Below are 27,160 nucleotides of genomic sequence, written 5' to 3'. Positions count from 1 at the left end.
TCAAAGTGAGCATGAAAGCCATTCAGGATGTCGGGGAGCATTGGGTCCTCAGGACACTGTGCATCACTCTTCTTGTAGTCTGTGATGCACCTGATGCCCTTCCACATGCTTTGTGGGTCATTTGAGTTCAAATGACCCTGGATCTGAAGAGCATATGTGGGCTTCACTCTCTTTATGCCCACCGACAAGTTAGTGGTAATGTGATTAGATGTGCCACAAACATCCAGCAGAAAACTAGGTTACATTTTTAATACAATCAGACAGTGATGTCGGGTCTAATTGTGATATTTGTTGCACATTGTTCTCCTCAGTCTCTGTGGGTTTCTGGCTTCCTGAGTGTTTTGTCTACTCACATACTACTATGAATAAAGACTAAATACATTACCAGAATAATAATTCCAATTTGGATTTAGTTCTTTTTTTTTACAAGCTGACAATTATTCTAAGCAGATCTGAGACATGGGTTGTGTAGTTCGATGAGTCTCACATGTGAAGATGTGACAGTAATCTGCCAAAGTTTCCACATTTTGTAGGTTATTTCAAGGAGCTGCCAACACACATAAGCTATGTGATGGGGACATGCTTGAAAAATGTGACTCTCTTTATACTAACTGACAGTTTATTGCAGTTTGTTGGATGACATAAGAAACACAGAACAACAAGAGGAAAAACAGCAGCAGGAATTCCTGAGCTCAGTGGAGAAGATAGTTCTCACCATCTTTCTGTCCATCATCATTATCATGACAGTATTTGGGAATCTGCTGGTCATGGTTGCCCTCTGCAAGGACAGACATCTACGGTGAGCCCTTTGACCTTGTGTGTCCTTCACTATATCTCTGAAAGCATGAGCACTAACCCAAAGTCTCAGTGCGTTGTATTTAGTGGTATCTATCAGTGAAGGTCCAGAGTGCAACCAGCTGAATACCTCCCCTCACCCTCACATACGGTGGCCATAACAAAACACAGAATTTCTGTCTTTTATGTCAATTCTAGGCTTTTTAATGCAGGGGATAACAACTATCCACAATTAAACATAACATGTGACGGTAATGTACATTAAAGCTGCAGTAATAATAATTGTTAATAATAATAAATGATAATTGTGTAGCATCATTGGGCAGAAATTCATAATTACCGCTCAGCATAATGTAAGTGGTCTGAGAGGACATGAGACTTGTGTCATACTCCTTGCCTAGAAAATCTACCACATGATGTCCTAATTTTACAGGCATTTTCAGATACGTCAGATAAATACATGATTGGCATATGTCATTACCAACTGCTAATCAGACAGTCTGGAGACAGTCATGGATAACAATGTCAAGTCATGCAGGCCTACATATATTTACATTTAGTCCTTCATTTGAGAGCTACGGAAGAAAAGTGTGTGTTGTTTATTTTTTTGTCCTTGATTTTAGCTCTTGCACTTTTAATGATATGCTACCTGTTAGAGATTGGAAATAAGAAGAAGAGTAAGATGAAAAAATACAATGCCGACTAGTTTCATGTGATTATATACTAGTTAAAAATATAATTATGAACAAAGTGTCTGCAGAACATGCTCACCTCAAACCAGGTCAGTATTTAACTTTATGGGTTAATAATGGGACCAATACCTCACATCACTGTGTATAAGTTAATATATTACCCAAGAGCTTTTTTTTGACAATGAAAAATATTAATGATATTATTTTGAACACAGGTTTCTGAAGGTCAGTATAGAAAATTTATGCATGTTTCTCTATTTAGAAGTTTTTTTTTTTCAGGGAGTGGTCATTTGTTGACAGTAGCTGATTCAAGTATTGCACATTGATGCTGTAGAAGAGAAGAAGAGAGGCACTGAGGGAGTGTAGATATTCATGGAAAACCTGACCCCAGTCATCTACACAGAAATAAGTGGATTGTGGCTGTTATCATGGCTGTAAGCTACTGAGAAGGTCATTAGTCAGGAAACAACCAGCATAAAACAGACTCCAACACAAATGCAATATTACAAATGCATTGGATTAAGTTAAGCCCATTGAAAGTAGGACATTTGAAACCCAATGTCCCTTGTACAACAACAAAATGCTAGATTTTTATTAAAACAAAGGTGTTACAGTCCTAAAGCTGCAGTAATCCACCAGGAAACATCTCCCACCACCTCATACTGGGCTGAATACACATCAGGTGCATCCTCAAAGTCTGATCCCAGCATAATGGGATGTGAAACAGCGCCTAAATTGGATTCATATGGTCGTAAATATGGTCTTTAAAGTCTTAAATTGAATCCTTCAGACACTAGGATGAAAAATAATAATAAAACAAGCTCAGCAATAGACAAAATCAGCTTTGAAGTACTTATTTCCTGTTGTTGGCATCTGCAAACACACATACACATGTTCCCGTGAGGCATTCAAGGAAATAGTGGCGAAAGAACCACAATAAAACAGCTAGTATTTTCTCAGACAGTACAAATGTCATGCGGCTACACATGTAATTCTGGCAGACCTGGTTGAATGTGAAATTAAGTTTCATTTTATGGTTCCACAGCTTTAATAAAACTGACCAGTGACAAACAATTCCACATCTTGTGCATTATAATGATGGGGACAACAATTAGAAACAAACCCCTCAAATGGTAAAATGTTCATGTTACAGAAAGTCTGCCTTAAAAAACTGTATATTTAAACAGAGACTTATTAGTTTTCAGTCACCTGATTCACATAAACAACATAAACATACATTTGGAGTGAATACATTAACTTTATATGAGAAAGACACAGTATTTACTTTAATTGAACACTACAGATACCATTCATATTTTAACAAATGCATCCTATGAAAAAAAACCCAGACACTTTAGAACCTTGTCGTGTTGGAGTTGATGCTGACTATTGTTCCTGCATGTAAGACAAGATAAAACACATTGATAAAGTACAATAAATCAGGGAGAGTTAAAACCATTTTCAATGATTTAACAGATTGATTTCTCCTGTCAGGAAAAAGAAGACCAATTACTTTATTGTGTCTTTGGCTTTTGCTGACCTGTTGGTTGCGGTGGTCGTGATGCCCTTCGCTGCGATTGAGTTGACCACCGGCCAGTGGAGGTACGGAGCCATCTTCTGCCTGGTTCGAACATCTCTGGATGTCCTGTTAACTACAGCATCCATTCTGCACCTCTGCTGCATTGCACTGGATAGGTGAGTGTGAAATGACAAATGTTCCCTCACCTCCTCTCAGTGTAACCTGTAAGAAAGGCCACAGATGACAGATGATCAGTTACAAAGTTGTAACGTCAATGTGATCTGTTCAACCCAATCACACATGTGACAAGAAATGAACCATGAGTGACAAATGGCAGAATGATTATTAACTTCAACATCTGTACAACTACACTTCCATATAGGTTTTATTAATGAAATAAACAATACAAACATATAAAATGCACAGCACAGTATTTGTGTCATTTATTACATGACTGTTGACAAAACTATAGAACGAATTATGTAGAAGATAAAGCCCCTATTTCTTAAAGGTGCTGTACAGACTTTCTGCGTGATCTTAAAAAAGTCTCAGTTTTATATATATATATATATATATATATATATATATATATATATATATGCCTAATCATAGTCCGCAGTTTAAAATGAGATTATCAGCACCAAAATAGATCATTTCCAAATAGTATTTCCAAAAACTTCCCACTCAAACAACAATATTTTCCTTTTTTTTTTTTTTTACTGTGTTGGCATGGCTTACATTTTACAAAATATTTTTGTTCATATTAAAATTAAAAAATGATGATAAACTTATACAAACACTCAGACAAACAATTGTTTCTGTTTGTCATGAAGCTGTGTAACAACAAGACATCATATCATGCTGTTGTTATATGATCTTAGTCCAAATAGCCACATAAAGCCAGTACCAAGGTCAACTTTTTACTATATTTCCCTCATAAATCAGACATTCTTACCAATGTCATGTCAAAAGCCGACCTGGAAAAACCCACTGGGGCTTTTATTTCTAACATGGTTTATTAATGTGACAGATCTCAAATACACCCATGAAAAAGCTCCTTGTATTCATAATGCTACAGCTGCAAAAGTGCAAGTCTTGTATTTATGTATACTGTAATAATATATAAAGCTATTTATATAAATAATAACTACAATTTCTACGAATCTATTCCAAATCTTATACTGCTCAGACATTTTTGCACAGTGTGAGTGTTTTACATTTTGTTGAGTTGTCACATAATGTTTTAACACCAGGCCATCTTATCTTCATATTTTGCACTGGTCATGTTTTGTTCTGTTTGAGTATTTTACCAAAACCTGCCAGTGTGTGTTAACATATACGAGTATGGTTCCAGGTATTACGCTATCTGCTGCCAGCCACTGGTCTACAGACATAAGATGACCCCAGTCAGAGTGGCTGTGATGCTGGGCGGCTGCTGGCTAATCCCTACTTTCATCTCGTTCCTACCCATCATGCAAAGCTGGAACGCCATCGGCATCGAGGACATTGTGAGTAACGATTAGAATCTGAGGAGAGGGTGACAAGCGATGAACTCAGTCAACAACTACTGGTTAAATGATTATTATTAATACATCTCCGATCCACATCAAATCAAGGACAGAGGAGGTTTCAGATCCCTCCTTTGACATCCTCAAAACAGAGATGTTCTTTTTGTAAGGATAAAAAAGGCACAAACATTTCCAGCTTAATATTCTTAGATTTTAATAACATTTCCAATCCCTTGAACAATGACACAGTAATGCAGTGATCACAGAACTATTTCAGTCCCTGTGGAGGGTTTTTTGCTTCGAGCAACGGCACTACTTCGGCAAGAATTTTCTGGTGCTTTGAATATGTTTTGGTGTGAGGTTCTTTCAGAGCTGCTGGACTCCTAGAGGCCAGACTAAATGAAATGCACAGACTGACAGCATCCAAACAGAAGGTGACTGGGTGTTTTCTACCTGTAAATAAACCACTTGATATGTGAAAAAGGTCAGACTGCTATAGTAAATAAGACTGTCAGTGAAATAATTAGCGTAGGGTTGTATCTTGTGTGTATTTGTGTTTAAAACTTCTTTCTCTCAAATCAGGAAAACATTGTGAACAGTTATTCTTCCTTCACTCCTGTTTTTCTTCTTAAATGTAATAGATTGAAAATAAAGTGGCCTTAACCCATAAAGACCCAAATATACGCCACTGACCCAAAAACCATCTACTGATCTAAAATGGATAATAACTTTAGAGCCACTAATCCTCTCAATCCATGTAAATAATTAGTGTAAAATGCAGTTTTTCATCATTTCATGACCCATTTGGATGTTCAGAGGCTCCGTAGTTACCGTGGAAACACTGTCATCTTCTACAACATTGATTCACCAGTAAAACCCATGGAGTTGGATCAGTGACAGTGGTTTTAGACACTTGGGTTATGTTCAATTAATGACTGATTTTACTGAAAAAGTCACTTTTTCTCAAGTTTTCTCTCTTTTTGGTATGATAACCCTCAAATGTAATCTCAGTACGATGATTAACCCTTTCATGCATAGTGGTCACTACAGTGGACAATTATTCCACAGCTGTTCTCTTGTATATTCATGGGTTTTGTTGTTCTTTTCCTTTTTTTTTTTTTTTACACATATCTTTATTAAAGTTTTAAGACACTACATATCTTTTCTGACATGAATTGGTAACATTATGTAGATCTCTCCTGAGCATAAACCCCCAGAATCACAAGGCCTCCCCATAGTTTTCACACAATTTATCAGTAAATACATGTTTCTGTGCGTCAAAAATTAAATGTGCAGTGTCCAGCTGAGTGGACATTTTTGCAACTTCATGAAAAATAGGTTCATAAGAATTTTTTTTTCATTATTATTTTTTAATGTATTTTTAAAATTTTTAAAATTATTTTTATTTATTTATTTTTTAAAATATATTTCAGAAGAAAATTTTCAATCACATTGTTTTTTTCATGCCTAAAGAGTAATAAAAACACTCAGGAAAAAATTTTGATTAAGGTTCTCATAATTCGTGCATGAAAGGGTTAAAGTACATAATCAGTAAAATAAATAATGGAAAATACCTGATTTTCACTGAAAAAAATGCCAAACAGAGAGGATAATATATGATAAATGGTGAGAAATCATTTAAGAAAGGTTAAATAGAGAGAAAAATTACTTTGGGAACTAACATAAAAGTGACACTGGGTCTTTATAGGTTAAGGACACTGCTTTATCGTGATACAGCTCAGACAGTATAGTATGTTGTGTGTGCCATTTTCCTGTTTTTAGTTTTAATAACAGGTCAGTTGGAGCTAATATGGGACGGGCCTGTCAGTTAGGCTTTTACCTTTCATAACTCTACAAGGGTTATATAATTAACCATCCTCAAGGAAGCCACTATTTTGACTGATGGTTGAAAACAGTAAGAAACCAGCTAGCCTTGTGGTTTTCAAGTCAAGGTATTATTTACTGTGATTTGGATAGCATTGAACATTTCTACCTGGCTGCTACCATTTCAGTCACTATTCTTGCCTTTTCACTATGTGGAACCATTTTCAATGAACCCCTGAGTCCGTGATGCCACCATGACTTCTGAACTGCAGCTACACACAGAATATCACCAGTTCAGTGTGTTCTCTGTGGTGTGTTCTAATGCTGCTGTTCACCTCCACACATGTTAATGTTCCACCAAAACCCTTCCTAAGGCCCCGCTGCTGCATCTTACCAGGAGGATTGTCTTTGGTTTTGAGGTAATACAACATAAAACCTGAGTTTTTTTTTTTTTTTTTTTTTCTACTGTTAATAATATTGATGATGATATAAGGATTAGCTATAAAATAAAAACTGTGGCAGGCCTGAGGCTCTGGAACACTCTGCCCCAACAAATTAGATTATGCACAGTTCATTGAGCACTTTAAATTACTTTCAAAGACACACCTATTTATACTGCCTTTTAATACACACACTACCATTATTGTTTTAGTTGTTTTTATCCTTTGTTTCTATTATTTTGTTTTCATCAGTTTTTAGTATATTCTTATTCTTACTATTTGACCATATTATGTATTTTATTTATGTTACTACTGCAATTTGTGCAGTTTGTGTTGTTCTAAATATGCTATATAAATAACCTTGATCTTGACCTTACAGAACCAGAATGGTAATGGATTCAACCAGATGTTTCTCCAGTCCTACTAATATGGTTGTGTGAGTGAAAGAGTCCAGTTTGTCATATTTTGTGTCCCTTGTCGTTTCTAGATTGAAGAGAGACGAGCTTTGACGGGAGGCTCCAACGACACAAGTTGTGTATTTCTGGTCAATCGGCCGTACGCTCTGGTCTGCTCTGCGGTGGCCTTCTACGTCCCGTTGGCCCTCATGATACTGGCCTACCAGCGTATTTACGTCACCGCCATGACCCACGTGCGCCAGATTGAGACTCTGCAGCGCGCCGGCTCTGCTCCCGTGACCGGGACGGCTCCCATCATCACAGTGAGGTCGTCCACTTCTTCAGATCCACTGGAGCACTACCGCCTGAGGACGACAACAGGCTCCGGCTCCACAGACCATGTTCCCATCACAAACAGCCGCATGCGCATAGAAACCAAGGCAGCAAAGACACTTGCGGTCATAATGGGCTGTTTCTGTCTATGCTGGGCTCCATTCTTCATCACCAACGTGGTAGACCCCTTCATCCACTACTCAGTGCCCTGGCAGCTTTGGACAGCCTGGCTGTGGCTCGGGTACATTAACTCAGGGCTGAACCCCTTCCTGTACGCCTTCCTGAACAGAGCGTTTCGGAGAGCTTTTTTGGTCATTCTCTGCTGCGGGAATGAGAGATACACCCGACAGGCCAGCTGCTCCTACGGACACACCCACAGAGCATGCTCAGCAGCATCAGTCAACGGAACATCTATGGCACTGAGGTAAACTCACAAAGTCACATTCTTATTTACACCTTTTTCTGCTTTACCTTTTAGTAAACACAATGGAAATATTTTCATTTGTAAGCTACAACCTTCAAGGGATGAATGTGTCAAGTGCAACAGGATGAAGTAACATCTCTTGATTAGAATTCAGAGATTTGTTTCTAAACACATGATACTTGTTAAATGTATAAATAGATACTGACATGTGAGTCTCTATTATGAGTTCAGTGTTTTTTGGTGGAGGTTCTTAGATGCAAGAAGCTATAATAAGCATAACTCATGCCCTAACATTAACACTACATTAACCAGAGCACAGTACCATCAGTGCTTCATCCATCAAATAGCAGCTACATTATGCTTATCAGTTGTTTAGATTACTTACTTATATAAATGGAAAAGAAACTTGCATGCTTTGTCCAGGGTTTACAGAATCAGACACTGGCAACGAAGCTGAAAATATTTGTATTTTAGTCACCTACAAAGGTCAACCTAGAACTATGCTGTATTTATAACACATTCGCTGCTTCATCTTGTGTCACACAGTCATTTCCAACAGTTTCTGTGGTCTGTGGGATAAAACTCCTGTTTTTGTCATAGGCTTTGAAGCGAGTTTGGACTGGGACTTGGTGAAATTATTTTAATTACACTTAAACGGACGTAGATTTTTGGTCATGCACATACAGTTGCGGAAAAAAGGTTTTTTTAGACCACTCCTTGTTTTCTTCAATTTCTTGTTCATTTTAATGTGTGATACAATTAAAGGTACATTTGTTTGGACAAATATAATGATAACAATAAAAAAAAGCTCATAAGAGTTTAATTTCAGAGCTGATATCTAGACATTTCCATGTTTTCTTGATAATAACCAAAATCACGTCAGTTCTTACATCAATATTTATGGCATTGTACTGACAAAAACAGTGCTTTTAGGCATTCCATGTTTTCTTTTCTGTCTGTTTTAGTCACATGATACACACAGGAGTTAGTATTTGATTGCATAACCATTGTTTTTGATGACTTTTGATGGTCAAATAATTTTTTCCACGACCGTATTATTGACTGGTCAGAAATAATATTTTATTCTATGGTGTGACACATTCACATCTACAGTATTTAAATATAAGGCTTCAGCTGCATAGACTGTTTCTTAGTTTACTCATAAGAAAACATGAAATCCTCACTGAAGTCCAGTGTGCTTAAGGTATGGATACAAAGATAGATACATTTCTCGAAAAATACAGCAAATCCAATGAGACTCTGGAATCTATCAACATAATATATTAGGGGATGATGTCCTGATGACTGATCTGAGATGATAGACACAGAAATTAGCATTTGAGTCCTGCTGTTCTTTCTAAAACCACACCATGGAAAGGATTAGGGCCTTTGAGCATCACGTTCATTCATTTCCCTGTAAAGAGCCTTGTCTACAGTCAGCAGGTTGCTGTCTTCATAATGATAATCTATTAGCTTGGCTTTATTGTAAAAATAGAGACGCGAATATCTGTCTTTTTGACACAGCTGATCATCTATTCACACCCTGTTTTCACAGCAGTTAAAAGTTAGACCAGTTGATGCATTCCTCTGTAACTTGGCCAGTTCTGAATACTTTACGTCTTATTAATGTAATGAAAGAACCAGATTTAGATCAGTCCAAGAAGCATACTGTTTTACTTACACTCACTTATATCCGATGTGATAAATGTTAATGCTAGTGAATTAATGTATAAATCAAGATAGTTTGCATTGTAAAATAAAAAAAATTTGCTCACTTAAACCTCACCAATACCTCCATCTTGCATGTAATAGATTCTGGTGCTGTGTCTGACACTGCTACACAGAGAACATATGGTTTGATGCAAGACCCATCCTATCTGAATTAAGCATTTACTTTGATTAAAGTCATGTGTAATATCCCAGCAGTTAAATGACAAATGTGAACATGCTATCCCTTCTCTGAATGTAAGTCTAATGGCCAACACTGATGTTCTGCACATGGAATATTTTACCAGCAAAAGAAAATTGCCTTGCAGTAAACCTTATGGAAAATAACTTTTAGCGCACATGAAGATGGTGAGGTGGATGAAGACAGATCATATTAATAATGGACTGCAGTGTGATTAGAATCAGAGACGGAGATGCTCAGAGTCAAGTGGTTAAACACAAACGTGGCAAAAAAAAAAAGTCCACTAGAAGTAGTCAAACAAATGTTAAATGTCCAACTTTTTCACAAAAAATAAACATGTTCATAGCCTGAAAAGAGACAGCTTATATCTCTTAAGCTAATTTCTTGTACAGGGGGTAAAAATCTATTTAATTCACTTAAAATATTTTGTTAATACTTACATTTATATATAATTAAGGGTGTGGCTGCTGTGAGTGACAGGTGAATGAGTGGCCTTTGATTGACAGGTAACATTCTAAGCATCTGTTTGTTGAAATAAATAGATTTTTTTCTGAACAGACAGCTCTACTGTAGTTGTTGTTAAAATGTTACACCAACAATCAATCAATAAATCATTCAAATAATTCCAGTTTTGTTTTACTGTGTCACTACAGCTAAAGCATTAATTATTAAGCATGACCCTTTTTTGTCCAAATGTGGTCCCTCCTTGCCAAAGATGGTCAAAGTACATACATTTTTCATACAAGTAAATGTACAGAAACTTGATAAAATATTCTGGTAGAAGTAAAACTTATTTTTATATTTCTACAGGCTGTTTTTGTGAAAAGCGACTGAACCTTACATCATCCATGTCAGTATTATGCTGCATTCCAGAGTGCTGGGAGATAGGAAGTTTCTGATGTCCAAATATATAAATGCATTGGAACACCTGTCCAAAGCGGAGATCCTTGTTGCAAAGTGGGGTCAGACAGAAGTACCCTGACCTTACCACAAACTACAATGTGACATAAGATAAGATAAGATAAGATAAGATATTCCTTTATTGATCCCACAATGGGGAAATTCACAGTGTTGTTAGCAGCATAATAGACATCATCTCAACAATGGCAGTGCACAGTGTGCAAGTTCACAATGAAAAATAACTTCACAGCTCATCCGTCATTTTGCTTCTTCCATCTTGCTTGCGTATATGAGAACACTGGACTGTGTTCAGTCAAAATGCCTCTTCAGTCACAAAGCAAATAAGAGCTTAGATCTGTGATCTCCATGTTCAGCATGGATCACCTGGAATACTTTGAGGTGGGATGTAGTTAACTCCAACTGAGATATATTCTACCTCCCAGCACTCTGGAATGCAGCATTAGTCATGTCATCCCACTAAATAGACGACACATTTCCCCACAGTCCCGTCTCCCGTTTCTTTTATGTTGTATTTATTTATTTTATTTATCAGGGACAAAGTAGTGAAGGGTGGAGAACATATAAAACATCTAATGTTGTGCGCTGCTGCCCCTGGTTGGGCTTTTCAAGAAATAAATACATTTGCAATATAAACAACAACAATATAAAAACAGCATAAACAACAGTTTTGTCTTGTTACGTCTTATGTGTTGCTACGTCTGTCATGTGTGACATGCACTGCTCTATAGACCAAGACTTTTGTTGTTGCTGTTGGTTGTCAGTTGAATTTTGAGAAGATGCTTTATGATTTAAGATAAATAATATCAATAAAACAAAGAAACAATCCTGTAACAACAATGCAAAGAGCAGAAATACAGATATTTGCTTTAAAAAAGTTGTCAGACAACAAATCCAGTATGTTTTTTTATTTTACTTTTTCTTTTCTTGTCTTTTCTGTTCTGCTGTAGCTGCTAAATTTTAATCTCTGCTCCCTTAGCAGGTTACAAACAATAAAACAATTCATGTCTCAGTTTTAAAGTGCTTTTATTGGTTTTTAAAACTCTTAATGGTCTTAGCCCTATTTATTTATCTGATTTGCTTTTAACATATGAGCCCTCTCGGACCCTCAGGTCCTCAGGTAGTAATCTCTTAACTGTTCCTAGAGTCCACACTAAGACTCATGGTGAGGCCTCATTCAGCTTTTATGGCCCCAAACTATGGAACAGCCTACCTGAGGACCTGAGATCCGCTGCGAGTGTTCATATTTTTAAAGGTAAACTTAAAACTTATCTTTTTAGGCTAGCTTTTAATTAAACTCTTACTATAAATTTTACTTTGATTGCTTGTATTTTTATTTGCAACTGCGGGACTGTGGGGGGTTTTGTTGTGAAGCACTTTGTGCTACATGTAACATGTATGAAAAGTGCTATAGAAATAAAGTTTGATTGATTGATTGATTGATGTCAATGAACAATACAGTCTACGGTTAGAAGAGTGCAGCTGAGTCACAATAAATATGCTATAAAGTGCATGTTTTTAAAGTGCAAGAATTAAAGTTATTGTATGAAGAAAATACAGAAGGAGATACAAGACAATGGAGCAGACTTATCATTCAATAACTCACTGAAACAGGCAAGTATAGTAAGTTAACTATAGTAATGATTATATTTGTAATCTACCTTCTAGTAGTACTAAGTTTCCTTTAGCCTTTCTTAGTTTTTTTTTTTTAGTTTTTTTTCAAATATGTCTTTTTTTACAAAGTAAAATCTGTGATTGTGCAACAACACAATAGATAATTTTCCGAGAATTCTTTGTTTTTTACGGGAGGTTTGTGTTGACGTTAATGTCGGTGATTTAGTAGACGGCTGTGTTTGTGCTCGCTGCTCTGTCGAGTGCAGAGGATGATGGAGGAGGCGACCTGCTCGTGTCGGCATTGTTTAACTTTAACACAAGCACTTCAACACACGGAGTCAAACAGAAACAACCACATGTGGATTTATGCAGATACATACACACAAACACAAATCTGAAAACCAGTTTGGAATAATCAAACATTAGTCTTCTTATGCCTGTGATTCTAAATAAATTGTAACAAACACACACACACACACACACACACACTCTCTGACCTGACATTTCTTCAACAGGTTTTGCCGTGATAGTGTTTCTGTCTTTCTGGGTTTTTTTATGTGTTCTGTCTGTGTGTGTGTGTGTAGGAAACAAAAAGGCAAACAGTGTTAAATCCAATCTGATGTCCTCTCTTAAAATCTGTCTTGACAAGAAACAGACTCAGAAAATCAGATTAAAGCCAGCAGGATCCTGAAAAATTTACTGCATAGTTTACTGGAAATCATGTCCTTTTATTTTTTTCACTGAGCATCAGGTGTTCTCTCTCTGGGGACTTTATGTATTTTATATCCTTTAGCTGTTTGTAAATCAGACTAGTGTTCTTTCATTCATTTGCTTTTAGTTAACCATTGTTTTTCTCAAATGTATGGCCTCAACTCATAGTATCTCACTGCTTTTATTGGGTCGCCAAATGTCAGTGTTCAATACATGACAATGATAATAATATGAAAAGTGAATTCACTTTCTTGGTTTAAATAGAATAAGAGTGATCTCTTGAGGGTTTTGTAAATGTTGATGATGTGTAATGCAGTGGTTTTGTAAAACAATGTAATGAAAAACAAAACAAAAAAAAAACGCAACAAGATACACAAAAACATAAATGACACAAGATGAAAATGAGATAAATCACACAATGAGATGAAGATAAAATAACAATGCAACATGATGAGAACAGCATAAAAGATGTAATTAGAAGCACTCAGAGAGCACAGACCTCCGCCAAGGCAGATCAGTGCCCCCCCCCCCCCCCCCCCCCCCCGATGTTTGTCTGTCTGTCTGTCTGCGTGCAAGATAACTGAAAAAGTTATGGATGGATTTGGATGAAAATTTCAGGAAATGATACTGGCACAAGGAACAGATGATTACATTTTAGTAGTGATCGGGCGTGGTGGTGGGGGGCACTGATCTGCCTTGGCGGAGGTCTGTGCTGTTTTTTCTATGAAAGCACTCATAGAGCGCAGACCTCCGCCAAGCCAGATCAGTGCCCCCCCCCCCCCCCCCCCACACACACACACACACACACACACACACACACCCACACACACCCCGATCACCACCAAAATGTAATTATTTGTTCCTTGTGCCAGTATCAACATTTCCTGAAATTTTCATCCAAATCCATCCATAACTTTTTGAGTTATCTTGCACGCAGACAGACAGACAGACAGACAAACCAACGCCAGCAAAAACATAACCTCCTTGGTGGAGGTAATAAGGTGGAACAACATATCAAGATGAAAAAAAGCATAAAAAAGCATAACAAGAAGAACACAAACAACATAAGAAGCATGAGATAAAAACAATGTAGCAACACAAAATTAGCATTAGTAAGTATGCAGCAAGATACAAGCAACATGAATGTCACAGGATGAAAATGAGATGAATCACACAACGAGATGAAGATGCAACAAGATGAAACAGTGTACAAATAAATGTAAGAAAGTGAAACAACATGTGAAGATGTAAACAATGTAAAAGATAAAAGGTGAAATCAATGTAACAACACAAAATAATCATTGACAATGATAAAACAAGATGAAAACCACATTAAAGACATAACAATATGCAACTGACCAAAAAGATGCAACAAGATGAAACAATATAATGAGATAAAACACCATTAATTACTAAATAGTACAAAAATATGAATAATATAAGATTAAAACAACATAAAAATGTAGCAAACAACATGATGTAAACAATGATGAAGTAGTACAAGAAATAACAAGATGCAAATGATGTAAAAGATATAATAAAACAACACAACATAAAAGGCAAAAACTATATAAATGACACAAGATACAAATAGCCTAAAACATGTATCAGGAAACATATAACAACAAAAAGACATACCGAGGTGGTTCTCCACAGGTTCTCGATGTGGTAGTTTTTATGCTGGGGAGAGCGGACTTATGGGAAAAGTCTATTATTGACCACAAGTCAGTTTTTCAAACATTAAAACATAAAAATATCCATATTTACATTTATATACATGCATTTAAGGGATGTGAGTTATAGTTTTTCTTTCTTTTCATGAAAGGCATTAATAGCATATTTCTGAACTATGAGAAACCTGAGGCTGTTTCCTGAGTGGTCTTAACACAAAACATACATACTGTGTAGAGTCATAACAAAGACCTGGTGTTATGACCACTAGTGGTGTAGAGAATGTAAAAAAAAAAAAAAACATTAACCATCTGAAAGGGGTTAAAGCTGTTGAGTAAATACACTCACGTTGTCTGCCTCATCCTTGTGTTCCTCTGCTTGAAAAAACGGAACACGTATGTAAATTTTTTACTGTACTTTTTGTTCTGTTGTTTTTACTTTTAGTAGGTTTGATCATTTGCACTGCAGAAATCTTGGACATTACAGTTTTCTTGCATCAGTGTTTAATTTTAGTTGACAGAGAGCAGTGTAACAGCTGTAATCTGTGTTATATGTTATTTCAGTCAGAAACAGATCGGTAATTTATGGAAAATTATTCTATAGTCGTATGTAGGGGAGAAAAAGGCTCTATTTCTGCTTCATTATGTTCCAGAGGGAAATACTGTACACTGATGCCATTACATTTACTTGTCATTTAACAGTCACTTGCAACTTTTTACCTAAAAACCTGGAATTTATTCAACCTGATGCTTGGCCAAGGTGTTTGATGCATAGGGTATCTATAGAGCATCAGTTTTCAACATATGAGGAATTGAACTGACGTCTAGATAATGTTGAGATTATTTAGGAAAAAAAACATCTTGGTTAAGGACTAGGAAAGGGTTTGGGGTTAGGGAGAAGTTCAGGTAACTGGTGGAACCAGACGTCGTAAACATTTGGGGCTTAGTCCATACCTCTGCAATCCAAGCAAATATACCACCAGATAAATTTTTTATCCATTTACCTGCAGTTATATGATTGCCTATTATATAAATCTGTTTAGAAATTTGGAAATAGATGAATATTTACCTTGTAAAAAAGACATGAATACAAAAAGCACTAAAATTAAACTAACAATAATTTCTCGCCATATTCTGTTCTAATAACGTTCATTTTGGGGGGGGGGGGGGGGGGATCCCATCACGTTTTGCTAATTTACTGAATCACATACTGTATTAAAATATATATTTGGCATTTATAGTTTAACAGAAACACATTGTGATTAAACAACTGTACAATTTTGTACAACTGAAAAAAGTACCTGGGCAATGACTCAAGCTGTGTGTTTATATCAGAGAAATGGATAAATCACAATTCAGCTTTAATCTCTAACCATTTGAATAAATATAGATTAGTCACATGCATTATTTTGTCTTTGCACCTTCATTTTCATTATTTATCATAATTTTTAAAATAAAACTCTTCATTTTTCATAATCTGACTCAGATTAATTTAGCATCAGAACAGTAATTTTAAGACTAGACAAGTGTGTTCTATAAGAAATCCACACATGTGAAATGTTATTCCCCAATTCTTCCATTTGTCATTACTTTTATCAAAGAATCTAAAGGAATCTATCAAAAAACAAAACTCTGACATTTCAGACCAGTTCAGTGTTTTCCCTCTAGGTTTGTGGAGGTTTGAGGTACTGGGTAAGGGCCAAAGAAAATATGCTGTTTTGACTCTAAATACACATTTTATCATATTTCTTGGCTGATATGATGACAATATTTAGACCTTTTTTTAGAGTATTCTCAGCAGAGTTTTTTGCATAGTGCATAGTTGCCAGATTCGTTGAAGGCAAATGGTGATGTACTCTAGGTTTAGTGATATTTAGTTCAGCTTCTCTTGGCTGTTATTGCATATCTGTCAGTATATGGCGATTCTAAAATTACAACAGAATCACAATAATTTTTGCAGTGAAGTATATGTGGGTCATGTGGCCGTGCCGTCACATAACATTCCTACTACATCTTCAAAGCAAACAAAAAGTGGAGGCTATTTTTAACCTAAAAAATTCAGGGGTTTTGAGAGAGCCAGCCCTCCAGCCCTTTACTAGAGGAAAAGAAATGAAATAAGAAGTTACATAAATAAAGGGAACTTGAAATGGGACGTGAACACTGGTCATTCCTGTAACCTCCACTTAGACATAATGGCACAGGTGATGTTTTTAAAAATTTACTGACTTCAATCTGTTACACTGCATGTCAAAAATTGTGCCTTAAGGTTACCCTGGGGTGTTGAAAACTGAAGCCAAACAGCAGTATGTGACGACTGCGGACAGAGAATGAGCTAAAAACTTATATGCCTCTAAAATTTGATGGTGTGATGTAATACTAATCTACCCACTAGTGTACACATTATCCAATATTGACTCCACAATGATGAACTACAACATCCATTTGTAAAAAAAAAAAAAGAAAAAAAAAAAAAAAAAAAAAAAAAACAATATAAAATTAAGTTCTATAATGTTACACAGCCTGGTCAAAAAGTCCCACACTCTATATTTTGTTGTGGTTGCCTGTAGATTTGTTGTGGCATTGTGTCGATGAGCTCAAGCAATGTCACAACATTTATTTAATGTCCATAGCTACATCAATTTTTACGCAGATCTTGTATTGATGATGGGACAGTCAGCATCCCAAAGATTCTAAGTCTGGTTCAGGACTGGAATCTAGAGGTCAGTCCATGCTCCCTGACCCACTTTCAGTCTGATAAACCATTTACATATTGGAATATGCCTGTGTCGCCAAAGAAGAGGAAATACATGGATAAACTAGAGGCACTCGGAGAGGGCAGACGTCCACGAAGGCAGATCAGTGTCTGCCCCGGATTTGGATGAAAATGTCAGGAAATATTGATACTGGCACAAGGAACAAATGATTACATTTTGGTGGTGATCGGGGGTGGAAGGGGTTAGGGGGCCCCTGATCTGCCTTGGTGGAGGTTTGCGCTCTCTTTTCTAGAAAAGCACTCATAGAGCGCAGACCTCCGCCAAGGCAGATCAGTGGGCCCCCTCACCCCTTCCACCCCCGATCACCACCAAAATTTAATCATCTGTTCCTTGTGTCAGTATCAACATTTCCTGAAATTTTCATCCAAATCCGTCCATAACTTTCTGAGTTATCTTGCATACAAACAGACAGACAGACAAACCAACACCGACAAAAACATAACCTCCTCGGTGGAGGTAACAAACCTGGGGATTCAGAAAATTCAGGTTCAGCTGACTTAATTTTTTGGACACATAATGTTGTTGAACCCAGACCTGACCAACTGAATCAACCCCAGATCATAACACTGCCCCCACAGGCTTGTACTGTAGGCACGAGGCATGATGGGTAATCACTTCATCTACATCTCTTCTCATTCTGATGCGTCCATCACTCTGGAACAGGGTCAGTCTGGACTCATCAGACCACATGACCTTTATCCATTAAAACACAGTCCACACTTTATGGTCTTTATCAAACTGATGGTTATTCAATAATAAAAATAATAATAATAATAATAATAATAATAGCTTTAAGAAATGAGAAGATACTCACTGCATCAGATAAACAACATGTTACAGTGGAAACATATTAATCACTGCAGTAATTATCCAATGGAAGGATTTATTAACTCATTTGAGGTGTTGACTTTTTTTTTTTGGCCAAGCAGAAAACAAACACCATTCTGCATAACTTTTGCTAACAATGCTTTAAAATACATTGGACTGAAAACGCTGCTGTGTTTTCACTGAAGTCACATTTTGCATTCATTGACTTATACTTGGAACACCTGCCATATATCTGCTTTTTTCACCTCGGCCTAATTCAAAGAGAAATGTTTTCTTTTTTGCTCCATCGATCTTTTCATCTCATACTGCAGTGCAGGCTTTGACAGTGGAAGAATCAGTGAAAAAAAAAAAAAAAAAAGCAGATATTGTGACTGTTCATTATTCATTTTTCTAAGTTTGGGTCCTGGAGAGATGCAAGGTATTTTAGGGGTCTCTTCATATCTAATTTCTTTTTTTAATGTACCTTTTAAATCTGTCCAAAGTGCATTTATTTGATCAATCTAAGGACTGTTGGAGTTTCCAGTCTCTCCTCTGGCCCTCGCTGTTTTCTCAGTGATTCTCTCAGATGTCTCATCTTACCTCCTTCAAAGCAGCTGACATTACTACAAAAAACTCTGTGGGAGTCAATGTGTGAGCTTAAACTTAAAAAAAAAAAAAAAAAAAAGTATGACAGAAGTAGTGACATTGGATTAATCATCATAATCACAAATGTATCCTTTAAAACAATCTGTTCATTAAACAACTGTTTTTACACGGTGAGGTGCAGTCAATTGGCAATGAAATAAAGTACAAGTCATTTTAGGATATCTTGAGAACTCACAAACGTTTTCCCCATGTCAAAGTTGTCTATTTTGGATAATAACAAACTACAACTCAAAATGTCTTGCTCTTCCTGCAGAGGTTTATGTTTTTGAGTATATCCTTAGTTCACCTTCACATCCGCTTTGAGATTATAGAGGCTAAGTGCTAAATTCATGAACGAAACCATAAACAATCTGTGTGATTTGTTATGTGACTCAACTATCTGGCAGAAAGCATTAAGGCACACAGCAGCTTTCTGAAAAAAAAGGCTGAATCTGAAATCTCTCAGGAATGAAGGTCATCTGGGAGACGAGTAAGACGACTCTTTGCCTCAAGGCCATGTTGTGTTCACTCAGTGTATGAGCCTTTTCTGTTCTTCCTTCTCAAACGTGTCTGTGTTTTGAGTTTTAAGATAAAATCAAACATTTCCATCCATACAGGGAAATTAGATCTATGCAGCACAGAAGAAGACAAATAAACTATGAGGGCAAAAATTCAGTGTATAATAGACATGAATGGATTCTTAAAGATTGGACAGTGGGTTTTGTTTAAGCTATACTGACAGTGTAACCCATGGAAGGTTCGACAAGTCACTGTGGACAAGTTTAGACGAAGAAAAACCCTAAACCTGAGATGCATTAGCTCTAAATAACTTACATTCAGCAAATCCAGTAATGCACTTCAACTTATACAATTCAGTTCTATGAGTATACTTTTTTCTTTTTTGTTTACAACTTCAATTTATATTAGTGATGCGTGGATCAGCAGGTTGGGGTAGGTTAAAAAAAATGTCACTTTATTTGTGGGGTGGGTCATTGACTGAGCAGAGACACAAAAATATGTACCGTGTCACATATAAATTCCCTATAGCAGGTTAAAATATTTAGGAATATATAGCCTATATTTTACATTGTTGCGTGGCTTGGTGGAATGCTCTCTGAGAGAAGTATAGCACAGGTAGTGCTTTTATTTTATTAATAGTAATAATAATAATAATAATAATAATAATAATAATAATAATAATAATAATAATAATAATAATAATAGATTGGCTTTATATAGCACTTTTCTAGACATCCAAAGCGCTTTACATTATTGACCCATTATTCATTCGCTCTCACATTCTCCCTCTGGTGGTGGTAAACTACATTTGTAGCCACAGTTGCCCTGGGGCAGACTGACAGAAGCGTGGCTGCCAATTTGCACCTACGGCCCCTCCGACCACCACCAAACATTCATACACCAGTGTGGGTGGCACTGGAGGCAGGGAGGGTGAAGTGTCTTGCCCAAGGACACAACGGACTGACTAGGACAGAGCAGGATTTGAACCGCCAAGCCTTCGGTTATTGGACGACCTGCTCTTTTACAAGTGCCACTAAGGAAGTTTGTCAGATTTACTTGCAATCAAGGCTTAAATAAAGTTGTTTTCATTCAAACTAAAATATGCAGCCCTAATTAATTGGTTGTGGGTCGGAGCAGTTATAAAAAGCTGCAGTGGTGCGGGTGGTTTGGGGTGGGTAAAATAATTCTACAAAAGTAGGGCTCGTGGGTTGAAAAAACAGCCCGCGCATCACTATGTGTGTATATATGTGTGTATATATATGTGTGTGTACATATATATATATATATATATATATATATATATATATATATATATATAGAGAGAGAGAGAGAGAGAGAGATGTGCAGATTTTTTTTCAACCCACGGGTGTGTGTGTGTTTGTGTGTGTGTGTGTTCGCTCAGTAGACCACACATATCCATGAAAGGCTACATGACACAGTAGTGTTTAGCTGGTCTGTTTGTTGGTTTGTTTGTGTGCCAGCAGGATTACACAAAAACTACTGCATTGTTTCCCACATGCTCCTGTGTTTTTCCACCAAGGACACCCAGTGCTGTAATTCAATCAAATGGTATCTCATGGTATTAGAAAACGTTCCAGACTCTGCCTCTTTTTATGGATTTGATCCAAAATGTAAAGAGTCCTGAGCCTTCGTTCTATCCTTCTACCATGTTAAATGAAAACTGACCCATAGTTTTGGCATATTCCTGCTGACAGAAAACCTGGAAAACAGACTCATCAGATCACATTACTACTTGGCAAAGTCTTTTCTGTTACAAGAAAGCTTAAAGCTTCAGTGTATGTTTTGTATGTTTTTGGTGCTATGGGGTAAATATGGCATAATGACCATGCAGCATGTTTAAGTCAACCTGTCTGTGGTCTATTCCATTGGTATAGATAGAGTACCCTGTGATGGGAGGGTATTCATAGGTGTATTTGGACCAAGATGGTGAGTATTTAATGTACCTTTTTTTTTTTTGTTTGTTTTTTTGTTTTTTTGTTTTTTTTACTTTTCACTTGCTTCAGCTCTTTTTTTGCAGTTTTTCCAGAAAAGAGTATAATATATAAAGGTAAACTGAAACAACTTCATCAAACTAATTCTGATGTAGCAAACATTTAAGATGTTATGATAAAGTGTGAAAACATGCCTGGAATGACAGGTAGTGTGGACTGAAAAGAAGAATAAATTATCTGTCTCCTTAATGAAAAAACATCAGAGCCCTTTTATATTGAGAAAAAATAAAACAATAGAATGCTCTGCTCTTCTACTCTGTTTATGAGAGTCATGTGTAACATACCCTACAGTGTCACCTGCTGACATTACAATGCAACCCAGATTATTCCCTCCAAACTAGTATATGGAAATGTACATAATTTGCATACAGCCATTTTTCTGACTTTCAAAAGTGTGCTTGTCATGTATTTGCTGGTTCTGCTTCAGATTCTACTGTTCATTCTGTGTCTTCTCTTTTGTATAGCAGGGTGAAATGGTATCAGGCAATCTTAATCATATATTGTTTTGATTTGGACTGAGAGGAAGGTGTGTATTTTAAGATTGCAGTGGGGTTTTTTTCCCGCTTGATTTCACCTCCTCAGTCTCAAATCTAAAGGCTGTAACTGGCTGTAACTGATCCATAACAGAACAAAACAAGTGGTGCCAGGCACAACAAACCCTGCCCCTTACATGTATTGTAGCTTATTTTGGCATCAATCCAGCTGATGTCATCATGTCTGAGCATGTGGTGATGTCAGCATATCAACTGCCTCTATATATGTGCCAAATTTATGTTTTTATAGACATTTAAAATTTCCCCCATTATAAGTAAATAGGAAAAAAGAAAATTTTTAAAATTCATAAAAAATTTAAACTTTGACCTACTTTTCTAAGAATGTAGTCAGATCTATTCTGGGTCACTGGCAATCTATATACCCGATTTGGTATCAATTCAACCCATAGTTTTGCTGCTACAGACATGTGAAATTTCGCCCATTATAGAGTGTTAACAAACAAAGAAACAAACCGAACCAAAAACAATACTCCTTGTCTCCCCTTCAGGGATGGGGTAAAATGAATGAATAAATAAATAATAATAATAAAAAAGGTTAAGAAAAAAAAAGCCAATTTTTTTATGCAGCAGCATGTTGTCTATTCACACTCTTTAACAGTAGGTGGCGGTAATGCTAAGTGACATATGATTTGACAGCATAGAAGATGACCCACAAAGTTCATTTTCATGTGATGACTGAGCATGGCAAAATGAAGAGGTGTCTGGGGAGAGGGAAGTCTGGGCATCCCTGCTTAGACTGTTGCCCCTGCGACCCAGGCCCGGATAAGCGTTAAAAAATGGATGGATGGATGGATGGATGGATGGACTGAGCATGGCAAAACACAAGTACAATACCAACTACATAAGATATGGATTTTCTTACATGAAGCAGCAGTTGGTTTTAGTTAAAATGCAGCTAATTTAGTGTAAAAAGGAATATATCCCTCTGTGGCATTGCCACCTGCTGGTTGTTTTAGTTAATCTTTTTTTTTTTTTCTTTCCGTTGCATATTTTGATATTCTGCTATTAAAGCTAAAACTGCATAGCATTTTCATTAAATACATTTTAGAAGCTTAAAGTTTTCCACCAATTTGTTCATGGCTGGTCATTAAATGGTGATGGTGTTTCCCAAAGCCAGACCTACTGAGAACCACTGTAGTAGAGAGACTAATGGACACAGGGAAAGAAACAAGTCTAGAAAAAAAAAAAAAAAAAAAAAAAAACAGGGAAGAATGTACAACAAACACCCAGAATTTATGATCAGTGTCCTTAACCACTTGACAGCTCAGCTTCTTAAAACGTGTGGGTTCGACCGCAGGTGTGAATTTACGTAGCTGAATAAGAAGCACATCAGTAGTGGGGGAAAAAGTATTTAGTCGACCACAGACACTTAGTTTAGACAGAGAGAGTGGAGAAGGATAAACACTCCAGTCTGTGAATTATTATGAGACCAGAGTGATTTATTATTGTTTGATTGAAACCCCAAATCCTCCAGCTGCTCCTCTCCATATTTTACATTTCTTTGTTTCCAAAAGATTTTATCTCCCTTTTTCTTTCTTTATCTTTTTATTAAATATTGACGTTTTCCTTGGTTCTATAATTAGCACCGTACATCTTTCTCTCACCATTTTTAGACCGCTACATCCTTGTCTTTTTCACATTCTGTCTACCAAGAGTATTAATAATTGCCCTATTTACTTTCTGTATAATATTGTGATTAATGTTGTATCCACAAAATAATGGAGCAGAAAATAACTTTTACATTTACCAAAGACAGTAAAAACTTTGTGGTTGACTTGGGCGATTGCTCTTCTTGTTCCACTTTGCAACACTGGTTGCTGTCGACTCTCCACCTATTCAGCAGTGGACTGTGTTTTCATCACCACAAACTCATCTGTGCTCATAAATGAAACTCATCTCTCTTTCATTCTCTATCTCTGCTCTTCTCTGTCACAGAAATGTAGTTTCCTTGGTGACAAATTGGACATAGAGTGGACCCACCTGGGAAAATCAGCTCTTTGAAATTCATTTAAGGCGCTCTATTTTCCCAGGGACAAAAGCCTGGCTCTGTTTGTTTTCTGTAAATATGATTTTGGCTATCAATGAGCTTCCTCTGGGTGGGTTTCCTGCATTGAACTCAGCTCTGTTGTTATATTTGCAAACCAGAACTGCCTGAACTGAATGAGCATCTATCACACAAATTATTTGTTGTAAATATAAACATGAATAGGGCTGTGTGTTGGCAAAAATCTGGCAATACAATACAAATCACAATATTAGGATCAATAAACGATATATCATGATACTGTTAAAAAGGCAATTTTTTGTTTCTTTTTTTTTTTTTTTTAAGATTATTTCCTGGAAGACTTGAATTATACCCAAAATATGTACAAATACTAAACACATTTTTATTTGATCACAACAGGATCTAATGTTATATCACCAAATTTTTCTAATTTTCCTAGTTTCCAAAGGAACTAACATCTGCCACTCTCAGACAATAAAAAGTTCTTTTAGGATCCTTCAAAGAACCATTAAACAGTGTTAAATAATAATAAAGAAAATATAAACAATAAAGAAAACCAAAAAAACAAAAATGAACCTCCACAGTATCTGCATTTGAATAAATACCTAAAAATATCGATACAGTAATTTTTAATATCGATACAGTATTGTGAAATGAAATATCGCGATATATTGCAGAACCGATATTTTCTTACACCCCTAAACATGAGTGCACATCTGTACGGTGTAAAAAGGCAAAAATGTTTCAATTAAATGCCTTGCAGTCTGAATCCACATTATAGGGTAAGATCCCTCTATGTATTTCCATTCTCTCTATAAACATTTTTCAAAATAAATGTACTTCTGGCTGTCTTATAAAATATTCCTCTGTTTTTAAGATCTTTTCCTCTTTTTGGTTCATTGGGTTAAAAACAAGTGTTATTGATAACAGTATTGATGGCTCTTTTGTTGCCTAAGGAGGACACTGACCCTTTGCTAAGCCCCGCCCCCCTTAGTTACTGTTGCTAATCAAGTCAATCTTTAGCACTTGGCATGTCACTCTATGATGTTTTCAGTGTTAACCAGCATTGAAATTGTGAATAATTGGACGTATCTATGATAACAGTTACATAAGTAGCACACAAAGCACTAGAAAAGCTAGCCTGGCCAGCCATCTGGTTTTCTCAATGTATTCTATACTGAGAAAACAGTCTAGAATATGTAAAACGTGCACAATCTATTCTATCCCGACCAATCACAAGCTTTTGCTTCTAGCTTAGTTTTTAGGTTTTTTTTTTTAGTTTATTAGTTTACTGTATCGTGGACAATCCCAAGTAATTAACTGTATCAATATCAGCAAAAAGGGCAGCTTTAACCAACATGGCTAGTATCCTGCTGCAGTCCCCAGACTGATGACAACAGGCACCCTAGCCTTTTTTGGTTTTTAGGTTTAATAATAATAATAATAATAATAATGGATTAGAATTATATAGCGCTTTTCTATGAACTCAAAGCACACACAGTGGATCCATTCTTCATTCACTCTCACATTCCCCCTCTGGTGGTGGTAAACTACATGTGTAGCCACAGTTGCTCTGGGGCAGACTGACAGAGGTGTGGCTGCCAATTTGCGCCTACAGCCCCTCCGACCACCACCGAGCATTCACGCGCATTCATACACCAGTGTGAGTAACAGCACTGGAGGCAAGGAGGGTGAAGTGTCTTGCCCAAGGACACAACAGCACATGGACAGAGCGGGATTTGAACCGCCAACCCTTCGGTTTTTGAACGACCCACTCTACCATCTGAGCCATGGCCACCCCACTTACTAGCGGCATTGTACCCGTGGTGCCACTGTGTGTGAAAAGTGACTATACGTTATTGTAAATGGACACAGCAAGAGCAGCAGCAATTTTGTAAAAAACTGTTGTGCTGTTATTTGTTCACTTTATTTGGGAGTGGATATTGAAGGAATATTTTCAAGACACAATTGTGCATTTAGGCAGTTTGCTTATTTCAGTACCATCAATTTATAGTATATGCAGTGAAATACTGGCTATTTGCATCGATTTATTTCGATCTGCAACATAGCAAGTCACACACTGTGCTGTAACTGTTGTTAATAACATCAGTTACATGTATACAAACCTGATCCTGTTTCTGTCTTGGTCATGTACTGAAATATATGTATTTATACCTGTATTTCAGCACATGACTGAAAATGGAGTACGGCGGCAGGGATGAAGACTTGAAAGTAGAGAGAGGCTAAAATTGCTGAGCATACCTCACAACACTTGAATACGGACATAAAATTGTGCCAGAGGTGGGACCCTGTCTGTGGTTCGCTGCAAGCTGGTGTGTGTTTACCTGTGAGCTGGTCACCCAGGAAAAATCGCCCAGTATAAATCACAACATTTGAATATAGACATAAAATTGTGCGTAGTAGATAGGTAATGTTTCTATGTATTTGGCAAGTTTGGCAGCGATCAGGCCTGTGAAGGCTGAGGAAAAGGAGTACAAACACCCTCTCATGTGATGATGCAGAATGCAACATCGATCAGACAAAGACATGCAGAATGTCTATTATAGTAGGATTATAATTATTAGAGCAAGACCGATTAATCAGCCCACCATAATTTGTTATCTCTTATTTCATGTATCTGCCAATATATCGGTTATCTGCCAATAAATTGGTTATCGGCCAATAAATCAATTATCAGTATGTAAACTTATGAGTACAACTGTATATTAGCCCACATAGTCTGGCACCTAGTCTGCTAATCAGTGTGTTTATTTATTACACTGACTTTTTATTTCTATATGTATTGATATTAACATGTAGCTGAAAATACCTGGTGGCATTTAACCTAACATTTCCTAGTCTGTTAGTGTGGTATTTGTTTTCTGTGATTTAATGACAAGATAAACTCGGTGTGTTTCTCTAGTTCTAAAAAGCTAACATGACGATGGCCAAGTATTAAAGAAACAGTAATGTCCTTAGAAGACAGTGAAATTAAAGCACAATGGTTTATATTTTCTTCAAACCCTGCTCCCGTCTGTAAATATCATCAGCCTATATTTAACTTCTGTGTGTCAGCTCAAGAGATGTTAATC

The 27,160-nt window shown here is 36.7% G+C and overlaps 1 protein-coding gene across 1 annotated transcript in view; it reads left to right on the top strand.

Annotated features, from left to right (window-relative positions):
* Positions 1-27,160, top strand: part of LOC115430785 (5-hydroxytryptamine receptor 4) — an 80,406-nt gene that overhangs the window by 32,913 nt on the left and 20,333 nt on the right. The window contains exons 3-6 of the mRNA XM_030150987.1: positions 629-799; positions 2,982-3,182; positions 4,361-4,514; positions 7,266-7,930. Coding sequence (XP_030006847.1) covers positions 629-799; positions 2,982-3,182; positions 4,361-4,514; positions 7,266-7,930 — 1,191 coding nt within the window. The remainder of the gene's footprint in view (positions 1-628; positions 800-2,981; positions 3,183-4,360; positions 4,515-7,265; positions 7,931-27,160) is intronic.

This window comes from Sphaeramia orbicularis, chromosome 12 (assembly GCF_902148855.1).
Source record: "Sphaeramia orbicularis chromosome 12, fSphaOr1.1, whole genome shotgun sequence".
NCBI classification, from domain to species: Eukaryota; Metazoa; Chordata; class Actinopteri; order Kurtiformes; family Apogonidae; genus Sphaeramia; species Sphaeramia orbicularis.
The sequence above is the reverse complement of the archived record's forward strand: the minus strand, read 5'-3'. Positions and strand labels throughout refer to the sequence as shown.